Source organism: Hemitrygon akajei, chromosome 12 (genome assembly GCF_048418815.1).
Source record: "Hemitrygon akajei chromosome 12, sHemAka1.3, whole genome shotgun sequence".
Lineage (NCBI taxonomy): Eukaryota > Metazoa > Chordata > Chondrichthyes > Myliobatiformes > Dasyatidae > Hemitrygon > Hemitrygon akajei.
The window spans coordinates 20,979,305-21,004,550 of record NC_133135.1 but is presented as its reverse complement, the minus strand read 5'-3'; the positions used below and the strand labels follow the sequence as shown (position 1 = coordinate 21,004,550).

At 41.8% G+C, this 25,246-nt stretch overlaps 1 protein-coding gene across 4 annotated transcripts in view; it reads left to right on the top strand.

Annotated features, from left to right (window-relative positions):
- The first annotated feature begins 17,155 nt into the window (after nucleotides 1-17,155).
- LOC140736770 (ecotropic viral integration site 5 protein homolog) overlaps nucleotides 17,156-25,246 on the top strand; it is a 270,604-nt gene continuing 262,513 nt past the window's right edge. Inside the window, exons 1-2 of one of the 4 annotated variants that reach the window (XM_073062678.1) lie at nucleotides 17,156-17,515; nucleotides 24,663-24,839. In XM_073062678.1, coding sequence (XP_072918779.1) covers nucleotides 24,813-24,839 — 27 coding nt within the window. In that variant the 5' untranslated portion in view covers nucleotides 17,156-17,515; nucleotides 24,663-24,812. The remainder of the gene's footprint in view (nucleotides 17,516-24,662; nucleotides 24,840-25,246) is intronic. The other 3 variants (XM_073062680.1, XM_073062681.1, XM_073062679.1) reach the window with 3 other exon arrangements.

The following is a 25,246-nucleotide window of genomic DNA, read 5'->3' as shown; positions in this document are numbered from 1 at the left end:
AAGCACTACTTTGCTATCCGTGTAGAACTTGACATCGTCGAACTTTAGGTCTAGCTCATCCTGGATAAGCTCTGCCATTTCCACAGCCAGGACAGCTGCGCACAGTTCAAGCCTTGGAATTGTCAGCTCGGACTGGGGAGTGAGCTTCGCCTTACCAGTTACAAATCCTACTTCGACTTGACCATCCTTCCTGACCACTTTCAAGTAAGCCACAGCACCGATGGCCTTGGTAGGCGCATCCGAAAAAACACACAATTCTGTGTGCGCTGCCTCGGTGGGTGAGGTCGCAGTGTACCTACGTCAGATATGAAGCTGTCTTAGATCTTGAAGTGAATCTCTCCAAGCCTCCCACTTGCTTAGCTTGACTTCCGGTAGGGTGGTATCCCAGTCAGAGAGCTCAGAGGTAAGTTCTCTGAGAAGGGGTCTTCCTTGGATCGTAACTGGTTCCAGTAGACCCAAGGGATCAAAAACACTGTTGACAGTGGAGAGAACTCCACGGCGGGTAAATGGCTTGATCACGGTCGGCACAGAGAATGTGAATGAGTCAGTCGTAATCTCCCAAAGGAGACCCAAGCTCCTTTGTGTGGGTATGGTTTCTCCATCTAAATCTAGGTCTTTGATTGCCGGAGCACAGTCATCGTGTGGAAAGGCCTCCATTACTGCCTGACAGTTTGATGCCAATTTATGCAAGTGGAGGTTTGACTCAGCGAGTGAGGCTTGTGTACATCGGAGCAGATCGATTGCTTCTTCTTCTTTCTGTAGCGATATCAAGCCGTCATCGACACAGAAGTGCCTTTCTACAAACTTAACGGTGTCGTCGCCGTGCTCCTGTGCGCCCTCTCTGATGGCTCTTCGCAGCCCATAGATGGCCACAGCCGGTGATGGACTATTGCCGAAAACGTGGACTTTCATCCGGTACTCGATGACTTCCTTGTTGATGTCATTGTCCTTGTACCATAAGAAACGGAGAAAATCGCGATAGTCCTCCAGTACTAAGAAACATTGGAACATCTGCTGGATGTCCGCTAAGATTGCGACCTTCTCCTTCCGGAAGTGCAGCAGGACCCTGAGAAGGGTATTGTTTAGGTCGGGGCCTGTAAGGAGCACGTCATTAAGGGAGACACCAGCGCACTGAGCACTGGAGTCAAAGACCACCCTGATCTGATTAGGCTTTTGTGGGTGGTAAACCCCAAATGTTGGGAGGTACCAGCACTCCCCGCCTTCCCTCAGTGGCGGTGCTACTTCAGCATGTCCATTAGCGAAGATCTTCTCCATAAATGCTACGTATTGTTGCTGCATCTCAGGTTTCCTTTTCAGGGTTTTTTGCAAAGACATGAACCGCTTGACTGCCTGCTCTTTGTTGTTTGGCAAGCACTGGCGTGGTTCTCTGAAAGGTAGTGGGGCAACCCAATTATTTGCTTCATCTCTGAAGACCTTGGTGTCCATTATTTCTAAGAAAATGACGTCTTGAGCTGATGGAGCAAGTTTATTATCATGCTCAATTTGAGCGAAGACTGACTGACCCAGCGTCTTGTCGGTTACTTTACATTTGTTAAAGCCTTGTCGTGCTTCCTTGATACACATGAAACTTGTGCAGGGTTGAAAAATTGAATGGCGGCCACTCTCTAGCACATTGGTCTTGAGTGTGTTAACTGTCGGTTTGTGTATGTTGCCAAGACACACCTCTCCTATCACCACCCAGCCCAGATCCAGGCGTTGCGCAAAGGGGGCGTCGTGTGGTCCGTTGACCTGCTGCCTAACCTTGTGTACACGGAGAACATCCCTCCCTAATAGCAGGAGTATTTCTGGTCTTGGATCCAGTTCTGGGATGTGTTTGGCGATGTGGTGGAGATGTGGCTGGTGTAGCACCGCACTTGGCGTCGGGATCTCAGTGCGGTTATTCAAAATTTCATTGCACTCTAAGAGTGGAGGGAGACAGATGACGACTTTACCATCCAGGGACTCGAGCTGGAAGCCTTCTGCCTTTCTTCCATAAGTTTCCACGCTGCCTGAGTAAGTTCTAAGGTAGTATGGGAACTGATTACTCTCAATGTGGAACAAGTTAAAGAACTCTGGACTGACTAGTGAGCAATTGCTCTGATCATCCAGAATTACGTAGGCTTTGATGGCCTTGTCTTTGGCTCCCTTAGGATACACCTTGGTGAGGCAGATCTTTGAACAAGAACGGCTTGACTGAGCTTGACCGCAAACTTCTGTACAGCTCGAGCTGACAACAGTTCTTCTGGAGTGAGCTTCTCCCTCCCCGCCGTCCTGTTGTGGGGGTGAAGGAGCGTTGTCGGTTTGCGGTAACGGGCCGGGATGCATGGCCCCATCGTGATGAGTGCTATTACATTCTGGGCACTTCACGGTGATCGTACACTCTCTAGCAAGGTGAGAGGTAGAGGAGCAGCATTTAAAACATATTCTTTTCTCCTTGAGAAGGGCGAACCTCTCTTCAAGGGGTTTTTCCCTAAACGTTCTGCATTTCTTGAGGGGGTGGGGTTTGTTATGTAATGGACAATTCCTGCTAGGGTCGTTGTTAGTTGTAAAGGCTTCAGTCTTAAGCACTGAGACAGGTTTATTAATGTTGAAATTATTCGAAGAGGATTTATCTGGCTTGGTGTAAATTGTACTGCTTCCTGGACCCATGAGGCTAGGGTCGTTTTGCTTCTTCGCCTCCTTGCACACAAACCTAGTGAAATACTCAAAGGGAGGAAATCGACCTTTGTGGTCTTCCTTGTACTCTGAGGCAACAGACACCCACCTTTCCTGCAGCCCAAATGGAAGTTTGTCCACGATTTGTCTAATCCCGTGTGGAGTATCTAGGTATACTAGACCAGTTGAGTAGCCATCTTCTTTGGCGCCTTGAATCTCCATGAGTAAATCTCCGAGCTCTCTTAACTTAGTGTGGTCCTTGGCTGACACCTTAGGAAAATTTTCCAGACGTTGGTATAGTGCCGCTTCAATAATTTCGGGGGCCACATAGCCCTCCCGAAGTCTCTCCCATGCTTTGCTTAAGGCTAGCTTGGGGTTGTTGATGTACACTGAACGTATGCATCTCACCTGTTCGCATGATTCTTTTCCCAGCCATTTTGCCATAAGATCCAACTCTTGGGTTGCTCTGAGCTGGACTCCATCAATAGCGTTGGTGAATGTGGAGTACCATGCATGGTAATTTTCAGGTTTATTGTCAAACTGGTATAGTCCTGAAGTGACGAGATCCTGTTGTGCTAAATACCGTGCCATGGGTTCGACTGCAAGTGGCATGCGGGCTGGGGAAATATGTCGGCGGGTATATGACTGAGGGCGTACATCTGTTATGGAATTTGCTGTTCCGAATTCGGTCTTTGCCTCTCTTCTCCCCAAATCTGGTAAGTTTGGTGTCGAGAAGTACTTGTCATGAGCCCTTTCATTCTTGAATTCATCGCGGAGTTGCAAGGGTAAATTGTCTTCCTCGGATGGATGTGATGCAATCGGGTCTCTCTGAGGCTCATCATGACATGGGACGTTATCAAATAAGTATGGAGAGGAAGAACGAGTCTTCCAGTCTATTTGAGATTGGACATAGTTGCTTGTGCATTCCAATCTGATCTTTTCTGAAGTAGATTTTACGTCAACCAGATCATGCATTTCTTCAGCATCTTCTATGAACTCTGCTTCCACCCTGGCAGCTTCTGCTTCTCGTTCTAGCATCAGCACTTCTAACTCTGCCGCTATCCTTGCCCTTTCCAACTGATTTTTGGCTTCTCTGGCAGCCTTTTCCATTTCTCTGGCAGCCGCTTCCTTCTGGTTTTCGGCTTCTCTGGCAGCCGCTTTCATTTTCAATTTTGCTTCTTGTTTGGCGTAGAGCGCTCGCACCCTGGCGGATTCTGCTTTAGCTCTTGCATGGGAGGCCTTACTTGACGGCCTTACCCTGTCGCTGGATGGCAACGACTTGATGCTGGATCGAGTTGTCATTGCAGCACTTGAAACACCTGATAATGCCGCTTTTTCACTGTAGTGTTCTCGCTCAGGTGTAAGGGAACGCTGAACTAAACACCGAGATAAACCGTTGTCAATGAAAACAGGACCGCAGTAAGATTAACTGTTTACTGTTCACTCTTCCACATTAACGTATGGTGAAAAGGCGTTGCTTCACTATGTTTCTAATGCGTAGAGAGACAACTTTTCTTGCGCTGATCTCGCACATGTGTGCCCCCTCCTTCCCGTTTCTCCAAACCGGTATTTTCCCACAAGACGCGGCGAAACCGGATGTGACGTCATCGCATGCCGCGATATATCACAGACAACGAATTTACTTTAAACAATCCTAACTTTAACTAAAAAATGCTAACAAACAAATTACTAAGCGAAAATATTATAAACTAAACAAATGCCATAAAGGCAACACAACGAACATCTCACTTTGCTTAAACAGGTAGGGAGGTGTCTTTTGAGTTCATTTTAAAAATACCTTATTGCAACTGTTATGTTTTGTAACTCCAAATCTTACGACTGATTGAAAGCAAAAACACAGAGCTGGGAATGCATATTTTAGTTTTGGTTTTACAGTACTTTAGTGAGGCATATAGGTATGACATAGTGGTGTGATGACATATGCCATTCATGTACTTTTACATATAACCCATAATGAATTATTTAAATGAACAAGAATGCTTAATCAATCAATATAGTTGAAATATTACTTGAATATTACTGAAATATTAAATACACCATGTGTATCTCCTGATCATGAGAAATGACTTCCCATGCGCAAAGCCATGCTAATAATCCCTCATCAGTTTTTGCCCTGCCAAATGCAAATTCTCAAATTCCCTTCTGATATCTTTCCCACCTCAGATTCCCAACTCACTGGCCTGTAGCTCCCTGGCTTATCCCTGTTGCCTTTCTCAAATAGTAGCACAAAATTAGCTATCTAGGTAATGCTCCAGGTTTGTGCCTTGTAAATTTCTATTGTAACATACCGTAAACACTCCTGATTCAGGAGCAGCAGGTCTGAGGTACAAAATAATGCTCTTTCATATCATGCCATCACGCAGTCCCAGTTCATCACGGATTAACCACATATAAAACTCCCTCTACTGTGCATTATCAGGAACTACAAGTTAGTGCTCTGCTCAGATCAGGTTGAGAGTAAATAGCTCTCTTCAGTGCTAAGTCATTATCGGCCAGATTCCTTCAGTATATCTACTGTTTAAAACAACGAACAATTTGGCTGGGACAGATCAAAAAGGCTCCATGCTTAATCCGTATCCATTTTGACTTGGCCTTTTAACTGTGCTTTTCTGATCAAGGAGATGGATGAGATATGGTGGAAGGGCACTGGTGGTAGGTAAGTTAATATTAACCCTCAGATCATACTCTTATCTGCTCTGGTACCCTTGAGCCTTCTAATACCAGTGAGAACCAGAGGGTCTGGAATGAATGGTGGACATAGCAAACAATAATATGTTTTCATTGATGTTATCATTTTATCGTACTGATCTTGTCTTAGAATGTCCGACACGAGAGATTCTGTAAACGCTGGAAATCTTGAGCAACACAAACAAAATGTTTGGAGGAAGACAGTGGATCAAACAGCAAGTATGGAGGAGAATGAGCAGTAAACCGTTGATGTTTTGAGCTAAGACCCTTCATCTGAACTAGATAGGAAGGGGACACTAGCCAGAATAAGAAGGTGTGAAGAGGGGAAGGACTACAAGGTGGCAGGAGATAGGTGAGGGTGAAGGTGGATGGGGTGGGAGATGAAGTAGGAAGCTGGAGGTGATAGGTGGAAGAGGTGAAAGGCTGAAGAAGAAGGAATCTAAAAGGAGATCTCCCCTGGGAATCTTCAGCCCTATCAGCAGGGTTCTGATGAAAGATTGTCTGAAACATTGACTCAGTTTCTCTCTCCAAATGCTGCCATACCTGAAAATACTCAGTATTTGTAGTATTTTTGTATTTAATTTGCATTTCAATCGCATCCAGTTTTTAGTTACGATTTAATATGTTAGGTGTTTTCTAATTTTAATTATAATTTGTGCTTTATTATTTTAAATACAAATTGGGAACAGAAGTAGGCTACTTCATCCCTCAAGTCTGGTCTACCACTTAATAAAACTGTGGCTGGTTTGATTATAACTTTAACTCTGCAGTTGTCTGTCCAGTCTGTCCAGTGTTTCCTTATCCACCTCTGCATAAAAATATTCAATGATTCTGTTTCCACAGACTTTGATGTCACAACCTTCAGAGAAACACAGGTCTCATGTATTTTATTTTTAAGCAGTGACCCCTAGTTCCAGGTTCTCCTACAAGTGGAAATATCATCATCTTCAACCCTTGTCCAGATCCCTCAGGACCTTATATTGGAAAGGAGGAATGGAGCCTTAGGTTTCATATCACCGTGTTCAGGAACAGTTATTACCCTTCTATCATCAAGCTCCTGAACTAGAGTGAGTAACTTCACTCACTGAGAATATGAACTGATTCCACAACCTATGGACTCACTTTTAAGGACACTACAAATCACGTCCTCATTGCCTATTTATTTATTTATAATTACACAGTTTGTCTTCTTTAGCACATTGGTTAGTTGTCAGTCCTCGTATGTAGATTTTTATTCATTCTATTGTATTTTTCAGTTCGACTGTAAATGCAAGAAAATGAAATCTGAGGGTTATATATGGTGACATATATGTACTTTGATAATAAATTTACTTAAAACATATTCTCCAATACTCAAGAATTGCCTCACCCATCCCACCTTTCCTCATACTCAATCCATCTATTCCAAGTAAACATTCCCTGAACTGTTCCTAGAACGTTGACATTGTTCTTTAAATAAGAAGACAAATACTTTTTTGTCCCAAGTGTGAACACGACCAATGTCTTGGCCTGTCTTGGTTCAATCATATGCCATGGATGTAAAAGCTCATTGTCTACTTCCTCAGAAGGTGACGTAAATTTGGAATGTTCTCTTTGACTTTCACCAATTTTATTGACACACCACAAAAAAACATCCTCTCTGGATGTATCATGGCTTGTTAATGTAAATGCTCTGCACGTGACAGCATGAAATTATAGAGAGCTCTGGACACTGTTCAGCACAATGTGAAAACCAGCCTCTCCTTCACAAACTCTGTCAATATTTCTCTCTGCCTCGGTTAGGCAGCCAGCATAATCAATGACTCTATCCACCCCCTCCCGTCAGGTAGAAGATTGGAAATGGAATTGATTTATCATTCTCACATGTACCACAAAAGAACGTGCCACCAGACTTAAAGTCAGCTTCTATCCCTCTATTATAAGACAGAGGTCTTCTTGTATATTAAGATGACTCTTGACCTCACATGCTACCTCGTCGTGTCCTCGCACCTATTGTCTGTCTGCACTGCACTTTGTAACTATAACACTTTGTTGTGCATTCTGTTTTCCCTCAATGCACTGTTGTAATGAAATGATCTGCATGGATGGCATGCAAAGCTAAGTTTTTCAGTACACCTTCATAGATGTGACAATAATAAACCAATTTACCAATCAAATATTTTACTTAATACTCCAGTGCTTCACATAACTGAAGAAGCATTCGAACACACATATAGAAAAGCACAGCACAGAAACAGTCCATTTGGCCCATCTAGTCAATGCTGAAACAATTTAATCTGTTTACTGTTAAAGAAAGCTTCAGATATCAGTAATTAGAGATAAAAACAGATAATGCTGGAAGACTTCTGCTTTTAGATTCAGTTCCCTTAGCAAAAAATTGCAACACTTGTTGACTTTCCTAATTACTCATAGTGCCTGCATTTAGACTTTTGTGTGTCTCCATCTGTATCTTAAAGCTCTGCAAGCTCCCACAGTTTAGGTAATATGTTTTCATTTTTTATCCTGCCAAAATGTACAATTTCACTTTTTCCAACATTATACTTTATTGGTCAGATTTTTCCCACTCACTTCAGAATCACTGTCTTATATGACGTGAATTGCGTTGTTTTGTGGCAGTAGTGCAGTGCAAAGACGTAAAGTTACAATAAGTCACAAACTAAACGGTGCAACAAAAATAAATAATGAAGTGATGTTCATGGGTTCAAGGACTGCTTGGAAATCTGAAGGTAGAGAGAAAGAAGCTTAACATGTCTGCGTTCCTTTAGAGCTAACTCAGAACCAGAATCAGGTTTATTATCACTGACATATGTTGTGAAAGTTGTTGTTTTGCAGCAGCAGTACAGTGCAAATTAGTGACGTTGTGTTCATGGACTGTTCAGAAATCTGACAGAGGGGAAGAAGCTGTTCCTAAAATATTGGGCATATGTCTTCTTGTTCCTGTATCTCCCCCCTGATGGTAGTAATGAGAAGAAGTCATGTCCTGATGGTGGGGGACTTTAATGATTGATGCCACCTTTTGAAGATCTCCTTAATGGTGAGGAGGCTAGTGCCCTAGTGCTCAACTGGCTGTGTTTACAACCGTCTGCAGATTCTTCCAATCCTGTACGTTGGTGCCTCCATACCAGATGGTACCACTTTTCTACCTACCTGTGTGTTATCAGCAACTGTGCATTCTATGACTTCATTTATATGAACAGTAAAAAAGTGAGTGCTCATCACCAATCTATACGTTACACCACCTTTTAAATCATGCCAACAAAAGAAAAGTCTATTTGTGTCCACATTTTATCTTTTGTTAGCCAGCAAATCTTGTATCCACATCTACATATTACCTCCTACACCATTTGATGCAGTACTTTTTCAAATGCCTTCTGAAACCTTAATTAAAGTCCATGCACCATTTATCCTTTATCCACAGCACAAATTACTTCAAGGAACTCTAATAAAGTGGTCAGTGATTATTACCATGTCACTAAATCACATTGACTGTGACTGAATACCTTTATTTTTTTCAAAGCTCTTTGATATAATGTTTTTAATAACTTCCTCAAACAATTTTACAACGACTGATGTTAAGTTAATTCAGCAGCAGTTTCCATTTTCTATCTCACTTTCATTTTGAATAAAACAATAACATTTTTTCATTTTCCAATCTAATGGAACCCTTCCTTGAAAGTGGGGAGTTTTGGAAAACCCAGACAAGCACAACATGCATCCCCTCGCTGCTCCATTGAAGAACCCAGGGTGAAATCCCATCAGCAGAAAGTCCAGAAATTTGCTCAGTTTCTTCTACCCTGGCGATTATAATTTTCCTGAGTTTTTCCATCCCTTCTAATTCCTGATGTGTGCAGCTATTTCTGGGATGTGAGTATAATGACCTCCTGATGCCATATTTATCTGTCATCTCCTTATTAGTTCTTCAGTCACTTTCTATGGCATCTGTGTTTGTTAGACACGTGGGTTATGACCAAAAGAAAATAGCCGGAGTCACTTAGCACTTTAGTGCAAGAGTGTCGAAAGTCAAGCTTGAGAGAATTAGCAAAAGTAATGAAAAGAAAACTGCCAATATTTACGAAAGACACTTACCAGAAAACACAATAATAACTCTGTGCTTATTTTTGTCCTACAGCCCCTTTCTCTCTCCCCCTACTGAGTGGATGAGCTTTTTTTTTAGGCTTTTGGACATACCATCTCTAATTACCAACAAAATTAACTTAAGGCTACACATGAATTAGAATATGATGAACTCCACAATGTAACGATCATTACTGGTGCACCTCAGGGGTGTGTTCTTAGCCCACTGCTCTTCTCTCTGTATACACATGACAGTGTGGCTAGGCAAAGCTCAAGTATCATCTATAGATTTGCTGATGGTACAACCATTGTTAGTAGAATCTCAGGTGGTGGGCGTACAGATGAGATATGCCAGCTAGTGGAGTGGTGCCGCAGCAACAACCTGGCACTCAACGTCAGTAAGACCAAAGAGCTGACTGTGGACTTCAGGAAGGGTAAGACGAAGGAACTCATACCAATCCTCATTGAGGGATCAGAAGTGGAGAGAGTGAGCAGCTTCAAGTTCCTGGGTGTCAAGATCTCTGAGGATCTAACCTAGTCCCAATATATCAATGTAATTATAAAGAAGGCAAGACAGCGGCTATACATTATTAGGAGTTTGAAGAGATTCAGTATGTCAACAAATACACTCATAAACTTCTATAATTGTACCATGGAGAGCATTCTGGCAGGCTGTATCACTGTCTGGTATGGAGGGGCTACTGTACAGGACCGAAAGAAGCTGCAGAAGGTTGTAAATTTAGTCAACTCCATCTTGGGTACTAGCCTACAAAGTACTCAGGACATCTTTAGGGAGCGGTGTCTCAGAAAGGCAGCGTCCATTATTAAGGATGTCCAGCACCCAGGGCATGCCCTGTTTTGACTGTTACCATCAGGTAGGAGGCACACACTCAGCGATTCAGGAACAGCTTCTTCCATTCTGCCATCCAATTCCTAAATGGACGTTGAATCTTTTGACACTACCTCACTTTTTAAAAATATACAGTATTTCTGTTTTTGCATGTTTTTTAATCTATTCAATACTGGATACGTAATTGATTTACTTGTTTTTATTATTATTATTTTTATTTTATTTATTATTACTTTTTTCTCTGCTAGATTATATATTGCATTGAACTGCTGCTGTTAAGTTAACAAATTTTGCATCACATGCCGGTGATAATAAACCTGATTCTGATTCTCTATAGTCATATTCCAAAATAAATAGATGAGTCTACATTAAATACAGTATATAAACAAAATATGTACATTTCGCTGATTAAAGTAACAAGGGAAATTGAAGCATCGAGGTGAATGCGACTGCTTGTGTTTTGATCGCTGGTGGGATCGCTCTGCTGTCGGAGTGGAAAAAATGCCTTTTGATCCCTAGTGGGATTACTCTACTACAGAGAGGAGAAGGCCTGCCACTGTGCCCGGAGATTGTTACCCATGTTTTCTGCATTTTGAATATGGACTTGGACTATAGATACTTTTCTCAGACTTACTGTGTTTTATATTCTGTGTCTCACTTTTTTTGTGTGCAGGGGAGGGTATTTGGGGATTGATGTGCCTGTTCTGTTTTTGTTCATATTTTGTGTGGGGAGGAGCAATTTGAGGGTTGAGGGTTGATAGTCGTGCTGCTGTTCTTTTCCTTCTTGGTTTCATGACTATCTGGAGAAGAAGAATTTCAGTGTTGTATACTTTGATAATAAATGAACCTTTGAACTTTATATATTACTATTATTAAAGAAATAGTGTGCTCTGCTGAGTACAGCGGGAAAGGCACCATAAAGCCAACCCAAGTGCATCAACTTGGTTTAGAACCTGTTAGGAGAACATACTGGGGAAAGACATTGAAGTGTGTACACACAGCACAACAACAAGGCAGAGTGTGTGTGAGTGAGTGAGTGAGTGTGTGTGTGTGTGTGTGTGAGTGAGTGAGTGTGTGTGTGTGTGTGAGTGAGTGTGTGTGTGTGTGTAGTGCTTTTATCGAGTGCTCACTGTGTTCACCTTTTTAAAATCATTTTTACTATGATAAAATGACGCAGCTGTAGGAAACTGTCTATTTCTGAAGATATTGGAAGAAATAAACAAAATGCTCAAAGTTTTACATTAAAGGTCATGTTAAACAAAGCAGAAGTAAAGATGTAGACATGAGGAAATCTGCAGATGCTGAAAATTTAAACAACACACACAAAATGCTAGTGGAACACAGCAGGCCAGGCAGCACCTATAGGGAGAAGCACTGTCGATGTTTTGGGCCGAGACCCTTTGTAAGGTGCGAAGGGTCTTGGCCTGAAACGTTGACAGTGCTTCTCCCTATAGGTGCTGCCTGGCCTGCTGTGTTCCACCAGCATTTTGTGTGTGTTGCTTGTAAAGACGTAGAGCGGTTTTTGAAGATGCACTCAATAGCAACTTTATCAGGTACAGGAATGGAACCCAGCGTGTCTTCTGTCGCTGTAACCCATCCACTTCAAGGATCAACGTGTTGTGCATTCACAGATGGGCTTCTGCACACCACTGTTGTTACTTGAGTTACTGTCACCTTCTTGTTAGCTTGAACCAGTCTGGCCATTCTCCTATGACCCCTCTCATTAACAAGGTGTTTTTGCCCAAGGATCTGCTGCTCACTGGATATTTTTCATTCTGCACCATTCTCCATAAACTCCAGAGACTGTTGTGGATGAAAATTACAGCAGTTTCTGAGTTACTCAAGCTGCCCCATCTGGCACCAGCTATCAAAGTTACTTCGATCACATTTCTTCATTCTGATGTTTGCTTTGAACAACAGCTGAACCTTCTGGCCATGTCTGCATGCTGTTAAGAATTGAGTTACTGCCATATGATTAGCTGATTAGCTATTTGCATTAACTAGCAGGCATACCTAATAAAGTGGCCACCTGGTGCATTCAGTTTGTGCCCTCAGTGCACAGAAGAAAGGTTTCTCAAGTTATACCATTGTGAATAGGGATTGAACAGGAGTTGAAGCAGAATCTTGATTACTCATATAAATGAGATTTTATTCCAAACCCCCATGGACAGTGCAGTGCAGTGCTTGCTGCTGGATTCTTACAATATTACCAGATCCAAAGTTAAAAGTAAAATTTATTATCAAAGTATGTATATGTCACTATATAACATTCAAAGTAAGTTTTATCATCAAAGTACAAATATCACCATATACAACCCTGAGATTCATTTTCTTGCAGGCATTCACAGTAGAACTAGGAAATCATTGGAAAAACTACACACAGAGATTGACAACCAATGTGCAAAAGAAGGCAATTTGTGCAAATATAATAAATAAACAAACAATCAATCATGCTGAAAACTTGAGTTGTTGAGTCCTTGAAAATGAGTCCATAGTTTATGGAATCTTTTCAGAGTTGAGGTGAGCACTGTTTCATATTCAAAGGTTCGAATGTTCTTTTTATTATTAAAGTATGTATGCAGAATATAACTCTGAGATTCATTTTCTCCAGGTAGCCATAAAATACAGAAAAGCAATGCTAGTCATTAAGCCGCCCCAACCCACATGATAAAGGAAAAGAAACAAAACTCACAAATCCAAACCCCCCCCCCCCCCCCAACCTCTCCCTCACACAAAAACTAAACATATCACCCACCTGGACATGGCAGCTAAAACATCAAATCCCTGACCCCTAAGCTCCTCAGCACACAAAAACACAGCGACAGTAACATCAAACACCCAACCCCATCTCTCGCCCAAAAAAGTAAGATAGCCCACCCGCCAATCAGTAACAAGAAAGAAAATGCAGAAAAACTGAAGGAGACCAAGATAACATAATATATAAATCTTCTAGTACAATATGTTGTGAAAGTCTTTACACTGGTCTATTGAAGATTTTCTGCAGTGCATTTACCTGCTGTTGTTCAAGTTATTGGAAAGAGTGCAAAAAAAGATATGCAAATATATCTGCCTGGACTCAAGGGACTGAATTATTGGGAGAGTTTGGATGGGCTGGGCCTTTACTCCTTGGAAATAGGAGGCTGAGGGGCCACCTCATAGAAGTACTGTATGTAAAATGAAGAAGGGGAGGGATAGGAAGAGCAGTCTTTTTTACAGGGTTCATGAATTGAAAACTACAGGACTTGCTTTTGAGGTTATACAGTAGGTGAAAGTCTTAATAAGAACTTCATTACACAGTGGGTGGTAGATGTGTTGAACCAGCTCCCAGAGGAAGTGGTTGAGTGGGGAATGTTGGATACCTTTAAGAAGTCAATGGGCGGGTATATAGATGACGAGAGTTTCAGGGATATGGGCCAAGTGCTAGGAAATGAGATTAGATTGAATATATACAATTGAATCCTGGTGGTTTTGTGATCCAAAGGTTCTTCAGAAGAGTGAGGCGTAAGACTTGTTGGTTACAGATGTTTATTAAGTGCTATAAAAACAGCACAGTCCATCAAAGGTAAAGCTCTCCGCTCCGTTGAGCACATTGACAAGAAGTGCTGCACAAGAAAGCAGCATCCATTGTTAAGCACCCCCACCATCCAGGCCATGTTCTATCTCACTACTACCATCAGGCAGGAGGATCAGGAGCCTTAGGTCCCACATCTCCAGGATCAGGAACAGTTCTTACTCTACAACCATCAGGTTCCTGAATCAGCATGAATAACTTCACTCACCTCTGAACTGACTGCATAACCTACGCACTCAATTTCTAGAAATCTCCAACTAATATTCTTGGGGTACTGATTGTGTATGATTAGCCATGATCACAGTGAATGGCGGTGCTGGCTAGAAGGGCCGAATGGCCTACTCCTGCACCTATTGTCTATTGTCTATTCTCAGTATTTTTAAAATTTACACTATTTGCCTTCATTTGTACATTGGCTGTTTTTCAGTCTTTATGCATAGTTTTTCATAAATTCTATTGTATTTCTTTTATTTTCCTGTAAATGCTTGTAAGAAAATGAATCTCAAGGCAGTATATGGTGACATGTATGTACTTTGAAAATAAATTTACTTTGATTTTGAACTCCTGCAGTGCTATCCTGGGCATGGATGATTGACCTCCAAGAAAACACTATCAACTTTCTTTAATCTCCTTATATTTCTTCCTTGTGCTGCATCTTATCAAAGTTAGTATGGTAAGGGGCGGCAACTACTGCAAAAGTGAAGCAATACTGGATGGGGCAGTGCACTAGCTGATACATACACTAAGTAAGAGTTCCAGCTTCCCAATAACCATATAACAATCACAGCACGGAAACAGGCCATTCCGGCCCTCCTAGTCCGTGCCGAACTCTTAATCTCACCTAGTCCCACCTACCCGCACTCAGCCCATAACCCTCCACTCCTTTCCTGTCCATATACCTATCCAATTTTACCTTAAATGACACAACTGAACTGGCCTCTACTACTTCTACAGGAAGCTCATTCCACACAGCTATCACTCTCTGAGTAAAGAAATACCCCCTCATGTTTCCCTTAAACTTTTGCCCCCAACTCTCAAATCATGTCCTCTCGTTTGAATCTCCCCTACTCTCAATGGAAACAGCCTATTCACGTCAACTCTATCTATCCCTCTCAACATTTTAAATACCTCGATCAAATCCCCCCTCAACCTTATACGCTCCAATGAATAGAGACCTAACTTGTTCAACCTTTCTCTGTAACTTAAGTGCTGAAACCCAGGTAACATCCTAGTAAATCGGTGCAGAGACGATTTACTAGGATGTTACTACTAACTTCCCAATGCTGTCTGTAAGGGCATTGTACATTCTCCTTGTGGCTGCATTCATTTCCTCCGGGTGCTCCGGTTTCCTCCCACAGTCCAAAGTGGAAGGTAGGTTAATTGGTCATTGTAAATTGTCCTGTAATTAGGCTAGGGTTAAATCAGGGTTTGCTGGTGGCATAGTTCGAAGGGCCAGAAGAGCCTACTTTGCACAGTATCTCAATAAATAAATTCAAAATTTTTAGACAAAAGCCATTCAGAATCCTTCCTGTAACAAGGTGAAAGTGAACACAATACTCTGTGGGGCCTCACCAACGTCTTGTACAATTCCATCATAAACTATCAACTTCCCTAATGCCTGGCATGACAAAAAAAGCCTTCTTCAAAGATAGGTAGATATTTTATTGATCCTAAAGGAAATTACGGTGTCACAGTAGCATTACAAGTGCACAGATATAAATATTAGAAGTAGAAAGAACAAAAAATAAGTTACCACGAACAGTTTAAAAGGAGGGGGTCACCACTTCCCCGGCTATAGGTTGACTCATTATAGAGCCTAATGGCTGAAGGTAAGAATGACCCCATATTGCGCTTTTTGGAGCAGCGCAGTTGTCTTAGTCTATTACTAAAAGTGCTCCCCTGTTCAGCCAAGGTGGCATGCAGAGGGTGAGAAACATTGTCCAGAATTACCAAGATTTTCCATAGGGTCCTTTGTTCTACCACAGCCTCAGTGTGTCCAGTTTGACTCCTATAACAGAGCCAGACTTTCTAATCAGTTTATTGAGCCTGTTGGCATCACCCATGTTGATGCCATTGCCCCAATACACCACCACATAGAAGATTGTACTGGTGACAACAGACTGGTAGGACATGTGAAGGAGAGGTCTGCATACTCCAAAGGACCTCAGTCAACTCAGGAAGTAGAGGCAACTCTGATCCTTCTTGTACACAGTCTCTGTGTTGGTGCTCCACTCAAGTCTGTCATATAGGTGCAGTCCCAGGTACTTGTAGGTCCTCACCACAGCCACATCCTCACCATCAAATGTAACAGGGAGCAGTGCAGGCTTAGTCTTCCTAAAATCCCTCACCATCTCATTTGTCTTAATGACATTCCAGTTAGCACCATTTGACAAAGCCCTCCACCAGGGCCTTGTATTCATCCTTCCATTCTCCCCAACTATTGCTGAGTTGTCAGAGAATTTCTGCAGATGACATGACTACATGTTGAATCTAAAGTTTGAGGTGTACAGGGTAAACAGGAAGGGGAACTGGTTGAAATGTGCAAAATTCTTGTGGAATGTCAATGCAGCAATGGTGTTTCATTGAGCTGGGCCGTTTGAAATGAAGGCCCAAAGTCTCAAAATATGGGGTTGATCATTCAACATTGAGGTAAAAAGTTCTTCACCGAGTGGACTGTGAGTCTTTGAGCTGTAGGATTTCAGTGCCTGAGATCAATAGACACTTTGTAACTAGGGAAATGTAAGGGGTTAATTCAGGGAAATGGAACCGAGGTTAAAAAAAAATTCATGGTGTTTTTGATGGCAGAGTTGGGATAAGATGTCAAATAGCAAGTTTCTATGTCACATTTGATCCATTGCCTGCAGCGTGTTCCGTTCCTCCTTCCTGCATTGCCCCAAATCAAAACAGAGTTGATTCAGCCGTTTGTTGCAATGTCTGGGATCAGGACAGTTTTGTTTGGCTCCTTGTTGCATTGTCCACGATGTGTTCGGCCTCTTACTGCGTTGCCTAGACTCAGGTCCTCGGTGTATTCTTGTCTTGCTGCACTGCCCGGGCAGAAGACTGCAATATATTCTGCATCTGACGTCTGTTTTGCCCCTTAACTGTGCTGCGCCTTTTCCGGATTGCAGTCTGTCCTGCACCTGATGCTCTGCCTTAAAACTGACGATTTGTTTTCTCTCCACACTCGGGATTGCATTACGTTCCGCACTCGCTCACTAACTCGGGACTGACGTCTGTTTTATCCCTTGCTGTACTGCACCTGCTCAGGACTGCGGTGTTTACTGCCACTTGCTGCGCTAGCAAGCCGTCCTCCCCTCCGCACTGCTCACTTCCCCGCCGGCCCCGGGACCGCGGCGCTCCCGCCGCAGCACCTCCGCAAGTGCGAGTCCCCCGGGCACGGGAGGGGCGGGGAGGGGCGTGCCCGGTGACGTCACTGGCCCGAGCCCCGCCCCGCCGACCCCGCTGGCCGCCGAGTTTGGCAACGGGCGGGGGAAGGAAGGAGGGAGAGGGGGGTTATCCCGGGCGGCTGAACAAGCGGAGGTACGCGGGGAGCGCGGTCCGGCCTCTGAACCGTGGGCCGTTCACCTCGCCGGCGCCCATGGGAAGTTAATCTTTGAAAGGACGGCGAGAGAGGTGGCGGGTGTAATCTTTCCAAGGTAAGGGCCGGCCGTTTAACCATTAACCAGCGGGGGGCGGGCGGTTGGGGGCCCCGTGGGCCGGCCTGCCAGCGTCCGCTCTCGAGTCGCGGCCCTTCTATCCCCAACTCAAGTGTGGGAGCTGTCTCCTGGCGCTCAGGCAGTCGGGGCTGCTGGCCAGCGGGCTTTCCAAAACTCGGACAGCCAAAGGAGTCAGTCGACCGTAGGCCCGAGACTGGCTCTAACTCTGCCCCCGGAGGACGGCCGCTGTCTTTCCCTGTGGAGCCTCTGGGGGACTTGTGGGTGGCCGGGGCGATACTGGGTGATTTGTTTATATTGCCCTGTTGAAGAGTCCCTGCTGTGCCCTGCGTAGTACAGACAGGCCTGATTTCTAAACAGCTTCTGTGCCAGCTTGCTCGCAAGCTGAGCCTCTAAATGTGAAGATTCGTCATTTATACTTGATCGTTTTCTTCAGCTTTTTTTTTTGCCGCGTGCAATCCAGAGAGCGATTTAAACGAGTATATGTGTGTTGTTACTCATTTAAAACGATCGTTTAGTAAACTTCCTTTGCCCTTAAATATTTCAGTATATTGGTTTGCAGTTGTTATGTTGAAATGAAATTCAGCGTTTTGTTGCCTGTTTGATATTGTGTTAAATACCACATCAGTATAGCAACTGAAGTGAAATTTCGTGGTGTGTGCAGTTTTATACTCGTCTTGGTTTTGTGGTTTGTTTTAGTGTTGTAGCTGGTACTTTTGCATATGTCGGACTTATTTTTAAGCAGGTGTAGATTGATGTATTCAGTGTAATAAACTGGTGCAGAATAAGGGAGTGAGCTGGTGTAATGCCATTTCATCTCTCACTACTAAACGTCTAATTTGGAATTGGTGGTGATGTTATTTCCTCCTGTCATCCTGTTCACCCCTTTGCCTATCACTTGTTTGAATGTTTTTTGCAGTAACCACAATTCCTAAACTGATATTTTTAAACCATGCACTTTGTGCTGTCTGTAATTCAGTACAGTAATTATTTTACAATGTGTCCAGTTGGATGATGAGTTTTTGCAAACACTACTGTACAAGTAACTTTCAGCCCACTCCTGTGCTGTCAGTTCCTTGAAACCTTGCGTAGCTTCCCTTACCTGTATTTAGGACACTGAGGTCAATTATAGAACTCACATTATGATTTGAAGTGCCTGACTTTCCTGAAATGAAAAGCAGTCAGTATATGCAGAAAAATGTTGGGGAACTCACTGACTTGACAATTAGTGAAATATAAATCAGAATCAGGTCTAATATCACTGGCATATGTTGTGATATTTGTTATGTGTCAGCAGTAGTTTGGAACGTATTAGGAGAAAGCATGAATTACATTAAGTGTGTGTACATTAAATAGTTAAATTAAATAAGTAGTGCAAAGATGGAAGTAAAAAAATTTTTGTAGTGTTCATGGTTTCAATGTCCGTTCAGAAATTAGATGGCGGCGGGATGGGGAAGAAGCTCTTTCTGAATCGTTCACCCTTCTGTTCCTCCTTCCTGATGGTAGCAATGAGAACAAGGCATGACATGGGCAATGGGGGTCCTTAATGATATATGCCGCCTTTTTGAGGCACCGCTCCTTTAAGATGTCCTGGATACTATGGAGGCTAGTGCCCACGATAGTGTTGACTACACTCTCAGCAGCCTATTTTGATCCTGTGCAGTAGTCCTTCACCCTCAACCCCCATACCAGATGATGTTGCAACCAGTTAGAATGCTCTCCACAGTATATCTATAGAAGCTTCTGAGTGTTTCAGTTGACATACCAAATTCCCTCCAACTCCTAATGAAATATAGCCGCTGTCGGCTGTATTGTGGCTGCATTGCTCTGCGGGGCCCAGGTTAGATCCTCTGAGATATTGACACCCAGGAACGTGAAGTGGCTCACTCTTCCACTTCTGATCCCTCTGAAGACTGGTGTGTGTGTTTCCTCATCTTACCCTTTCTGAAGATCATGATCAGTTCTTTAGTCTTACTGACATTGAGTGCAAGATTGTTGCTGTGACACCACTTAACCTGCTAATGTATCTTGCTTCTGTACACCCTCTTGTTACCATCTGAAAATCTGCCAGCAATGGTTGTATCATCAACAAGTTATAGGTGACATTTATGCTGTGCCTAGCAACACAGTCATGGATATAGAGAGACTGGAACAGTGGGTTAAGCACACATCCTTGAGGTGTGCCTTCTCTGAGGTGAAGAAGCTATTCCTGAATTGTTGAGTGTGTGCTTTCAGGCTCCTGTACTCTGATAGCAATGAGAAGAGAATAAAGTTATCTGACTAAAATTTTTGGATTTAATGATAAAGAAAAATCAATTTGCTCTTTTCCCATTAAGGAAGTAAGAGTTTCATGTCAATCACACAATTGTTAATTTTATGGTGACAAATATGTTGATTGAACATAATAATTTGGAACAACTGGCTTTTTGGGAAGCTTGAGTCGATGACTTTGAAAAGCTGAGGTACTGAGTCTGACACTTGAATATTTGGGCCTCGGTGGCTGACTGAGAGTTGCTTGATATTATTCTGTGTGTTTTGAGGTGGGCAGCCAATGAACATTGTAGTTGATCTTTTTTTTTGGAATGTAAACTGGAAAGGGTTGCTATTATTTGTCTTGCATAGAAAATCAAATATTTTCCTATTAAAAAGAATATGAGTTAAAGTTGTTACATACAATTAAAGCATGTATATTTACTTTCCATTTTAATTTTCAATGTATAAACATGGATTTTCAGTGAGATTGGCAGTAATACTATTACCTTTCCCATTTTCTTCCTTGTTTTATAATTACAGTTAGTGTTCTTGATGTGGCCAGGAAATAGAGAAGTTTGCGCTTTATATGCAAATGATCCCTTTGACAAGTGGGTTTGTTTAGTGACTCATTAAACCAGCTGTGAAGTCCCAAAGTGTAAGTAAAGAGGAGTACTGTAACTTGTAATCTTGATTAAAGTTTATTCTCATTACATCTGGATTCACTTATAGTGATTAATCTAGTTAATAACACGAATGATTGTATTCTTGAACAACACATACCAAATGCTGGAGGAACTCAGTAGGTCAGGCAACATCTGTGGAAAGGGATAACATCTATGGATCGGACTGAGGCCATCAGAACTCGGCCCAAAACGTCGACTGTTTATTCCTTTCCATAGATGTTGCCTGACCTGCTGAGTTCCTCAGCATTTTGTGTGTGTTACTGTGGATTTGTCGCAGCTGCAGAATCTCTTGTGTTGTTATTCTTGAAGCTGTTGTTCAGTGTTGATAGACATTTTGAGCAGCCGATTAATCACCTTCAGTTTAGTTACAATGATTATATCATGCAGATCAGCTTAAGTTATAGTTCCCTGTTTAAATTAAAAGAAGAGAGATTATATTTGCCACATGTACATCGAAACGTACAGTGAAATGTTTTGTTTATGTCAAGTCAAATCGGTGAGGTTGGACAGCCCGCAAGTGTCACCAACGTGGTATGCCCACAGCTCACTAACCTTAACTTGTAGAAACTGGAGCAGCCAGAAGTCATTGGGAGAATATACATCTTACAGAAAGCAGTGAGATTTGAGCACCGCTCAGTGCTCGCTGGTGCTCTAATGCTATTATGTTTACCTGGAAATGCACAAGTATATTTCAAGTCAATGATTTTTTCCATCAGTGGAAATAAATTGGAGAAAAGCAAGTTTTAAGATGCAGAATAAAAGCAAAAGGGCTGGAGACTGTTATACAATAGAGATTAACTAACCAAAGGGATAAAAGCAGATGGCAATGAGACACAAGAAAAGGGTCTTGAGTAGGTGCTGTAATGGGAACATATGACATAGCAGAATTATGCCATTTGGTCCATCGATTCGGCTCTGCCATTCCATCATGACTGATTTATTTTTTCTCTTAACCCCATTCTCTTGCCTTCCCCATCACCTTTAATGCCCTTACCAATCAAGAACCTATAACTTCCACATTAAATATGCCCAATGAATTCCACAGATTCACTACCTGACAGCAGAATTACCTGATATTATCAAAGTCAGCTTTACATTTCACAGTGCTGAAAGATACTAAATCAAAAGATGAGGTGTTATTCCTCCACCTTGAACTGTGCAGGCTGAGGATGGAGATGTGAGAGGGATAGGGAAATTAAGTGACAAATGCCTTCAGAATGAATGGAGGTATTTTGGGAAGCAGGGTTCCAATCTCTGTTTAGCATTTTTAGTATAAAAGGATAACTACCGGTAGTTAAAATCGGGGAATATCAGTTGCTAAGTTAAAGCAGTATTTCTAAATTGCTGTGTGAGCTAGGAGGAATATTTAGTGTTGAAGTGTGGTAAGGTTGGAGGTAAAACGAGATGGTGCATCTTCACAGTTATATGGATAGGTGTCAATGGGAACATGTGATGTTGGTGGAGAAGTGAACTGGTACTTCAATTAGAGTACTGAAAAGTGAGAGGAGGAAGAATAGAAGATATGTTGGTGACATCACCTTGTAGATACAGAACTGTGCAAATGTCTTAGGAACATATAAAAAATTCGTAAAGCCAAGATGCTTTCATAATAATAAAATGAAAAATTTCTAAATAACAAAAACTTACTACAAAGAGCAGTAAACAGTAAGAACAAAACTAAACCAAATCACTATTTAGTGACTACCCTTTGCTTTTAAAACTGTATCAGTTCTCTTAGGTACACTGTCAAGCAGTTTTATAAGAAAATTGGCTGGTAGGTTGTTCCAAGTATTTTGGAGAACTTGCCATAGTTCTTCTGAAGACTTTGGCTGTCTTGCTTGCTCCTGTCTCTCCAGGTAGTCCCAGTCAGCCTTGATGATGTTGAGATCGGGACTCTGGAGTCCGTACTGTCTGTTGCAGATCTCCTTGCTCCTCTTCTCACTGAAGAGAGTACTTTATGGCCTTGGCTGTGTGTTTGGGGTCATTGTCCAGCTGCAGAATGAAGTGGGGACCAATCAGATACCTTCCTGCTGGTGTTAAGTAATGGATGAGAATCTGTACTTCTCAGCTTTAAGGATTCCATTAACTCTGACCAGATCACCAACTCCATTTGCAGAAATGCAGCCCCAAACCTACAGGGAACCTCTGCTGTGCTTCACTGTTGGCTGGAGACACTCATCCTTGTAGTGCTATCCAGTTCTTCTACGGACAAACTGCCTCCTGTTTGAGCAAAACATTTCAAATTTTGACTCATCAGTCAATTGCACTTGCTGTCATTGTTCATCACCCTAGTCCTCGTGTTTTTGTGCTTTGGTGAGTCTTTTGGCTTTGTTTCCACTTTGGTGAAATGGATTTTTAGCAGCAACTCTTCCATGAAGACCACTTCTGACAAAACTTCTCTGGACTGTAGAGGGGTGTACTTGTGTTTCAGTGGTTTCTGGAAGTTCGGAGCTGATAGCAGTGCTGGGATACTATTTTAGAAGAAACGTCAGTATGATGGATCTCTCAATTGCTGCACTCAATTTCTGTGGCGGACTACTGCAATTCTGGTCCTCAATCTTGCCGTTTCTTTGTGCTTCTTCAGAAAAGCTTGGACAGCTTGGTCTTGAAACTCCTGTCTGCTGTGAAATTTTTGCTTGGGAGAGACCTTGCAAAGCAGGATGACCACCTTGTGTCTTGAGGCTATGCTGTAAGAATTGATGATTTGAAGGTTAAACTGTTACATCTGTCACTTCTTCACTTTTCAGTTCAGTTGTCCTTAGCCCAGTTTAATTCCTTGTCCGCTTGTTTCTGTTTTAGTTAATCAGTTTAGTTCATTCAACTCGATATGTCACTTGTTTTTGATCTTTGTTTAATCATGCACTGAGCTAAAATATATACCTACAAAGTAATCGAGTTTTTATTTGAAATGTCGTCTATTACTTAATGTTACTTCCTTTAATGAAATAATAAAAATACTCTTTTTTTTGGGGGGGAAAATGAATGTTTGGAAATCTAAAATTTGCTCTTTTCTACTGACACTATTATAGAAGGCAAAAAATAAACATATTTAACAAAATTTATTTAAAAAATCTAGGGTGCCTGAGACTTGCAGAGTACTGTAATTGAAGAAGATCTGTTTAAGGTGAAATAAAGTGAAGGTAAAAGGTAACAAGTGATACTGGACAGAGGAAGAGGGTAAATGGACTTGGTCTCTGCTCTGTAGAGTCTGCAAGAATCTCATTTAAACTTCAAATGGTATGGTGTTGATAGGACTGTTGTAGAGCAGATGTCCCCTCCTTGTTAATGGTCTAGAATCAGGATCCATAGTTTCAAGCTAAGCAGTTGATCGATCTGGAAAATAAGCCACTGAGGATAGTGAATTTTTTTGAAATGTCTGTCAAACAGGTATGAAAGTTCAGCTGTTGTCTGTCCTACATCCGAGAATTTTATTTTGATTCAGAGTGAAATTAAGTATATGAAGTTAGTGGAGTTCAAGGAGGAAGATCAGACGTGATCTTACTGAACAGTGGAGAAGCATGGATTGGCTACTTCTATTTCATTCTTAAGTTCCAATTATAGAAGAAGTATGTTAACTAGAATTTATGGCCTGTTAACTGTAGTTGAGACCTAGATGTTATGTTTCGCTTTGTGATGAATGACATTCTTGATACTGGGCACAGACCAAGGGATCCTTAGGAGAACTTGTTCAATGTGTCTCTTCTGATTAGTTCCAGTGCAGAAGGTAACCTGTATTTAATGTTCAAAGGATATTCTCATTGGAATTGCAAATAGTGCATGTGCTGCAAATCTTAAATTAAAGACAGAAAAATCAGATATTAATACAAGTGAGTTTTGACAAAAGGTTAAAAGCCTGAAACTGCTTTTCTTGCTGCAGATATGCTGAGTATTTTCAACACTTTCTTATAAAAGAGAAATAAAATAGATGCTGAAAAGGTGAGGAAAAACAAGAATAACTGACAAAGTTAATCCCATCAGTATTCATAGGGAAGGGAAGCAGTTAACATTTTCCCTTGAGGAACTTCCTGTAGAACTAATTTAACTAAGCTTAGTTTTCTCTACTGAGCTAACTAATCAATAGTCTGCAGAAATATATTAATTGATTATGCTGTGATTTAAAACATTTTGTTGCATTGCATAATTTCTTTTCGGGCTATCTTGGTCACCACATTGTAACATTTGATTCTTTTTAGGCAACCTGCTGGTGAAAACTACTCAAACAGTATTCTTTCCACTGAATAATTTAAAACCTCACTTAATGCCACCTGAAATTTGGGAAATTGATGTTTCACAACCGATCCTCCTCTTGGAATTAAACTACCAGAGGGACTAGAAAGAGTATCATGGGGGAACAGGACCAGGGCCAGATTGTGAGTAATGGCAAATTTAGCCTTTTCAGAAAGTTATTTTGTGAGACTTATCACAGTGTCAATTTTTGCTGCATTTATTTAGTGCATTTTATTCTTGCATGGTATGTCATTTTTATGTGAATATTTCTGTCATACCTTACTGAACTAGTTCCCTAGATTTTATGGGCTGCTTCTTAACTGTCACCAGATACTTCAACATTTGGGAATATTTTCTTAGATATCTTACTCATTTATTTTTCCATCATGTCAGGACTGTTCCTACATTTGTAACTATTATCTGTGATTTGGCTCATTCTTTAGATTGCCTTAGTCATAATGGATTATTATAGTTCCTTCTCTTGAATTTAGTTAATTAGGAAATCCAGATGCAGCCACCATTTTTGGTATTTGTTTTTCCTAGTGGGAAC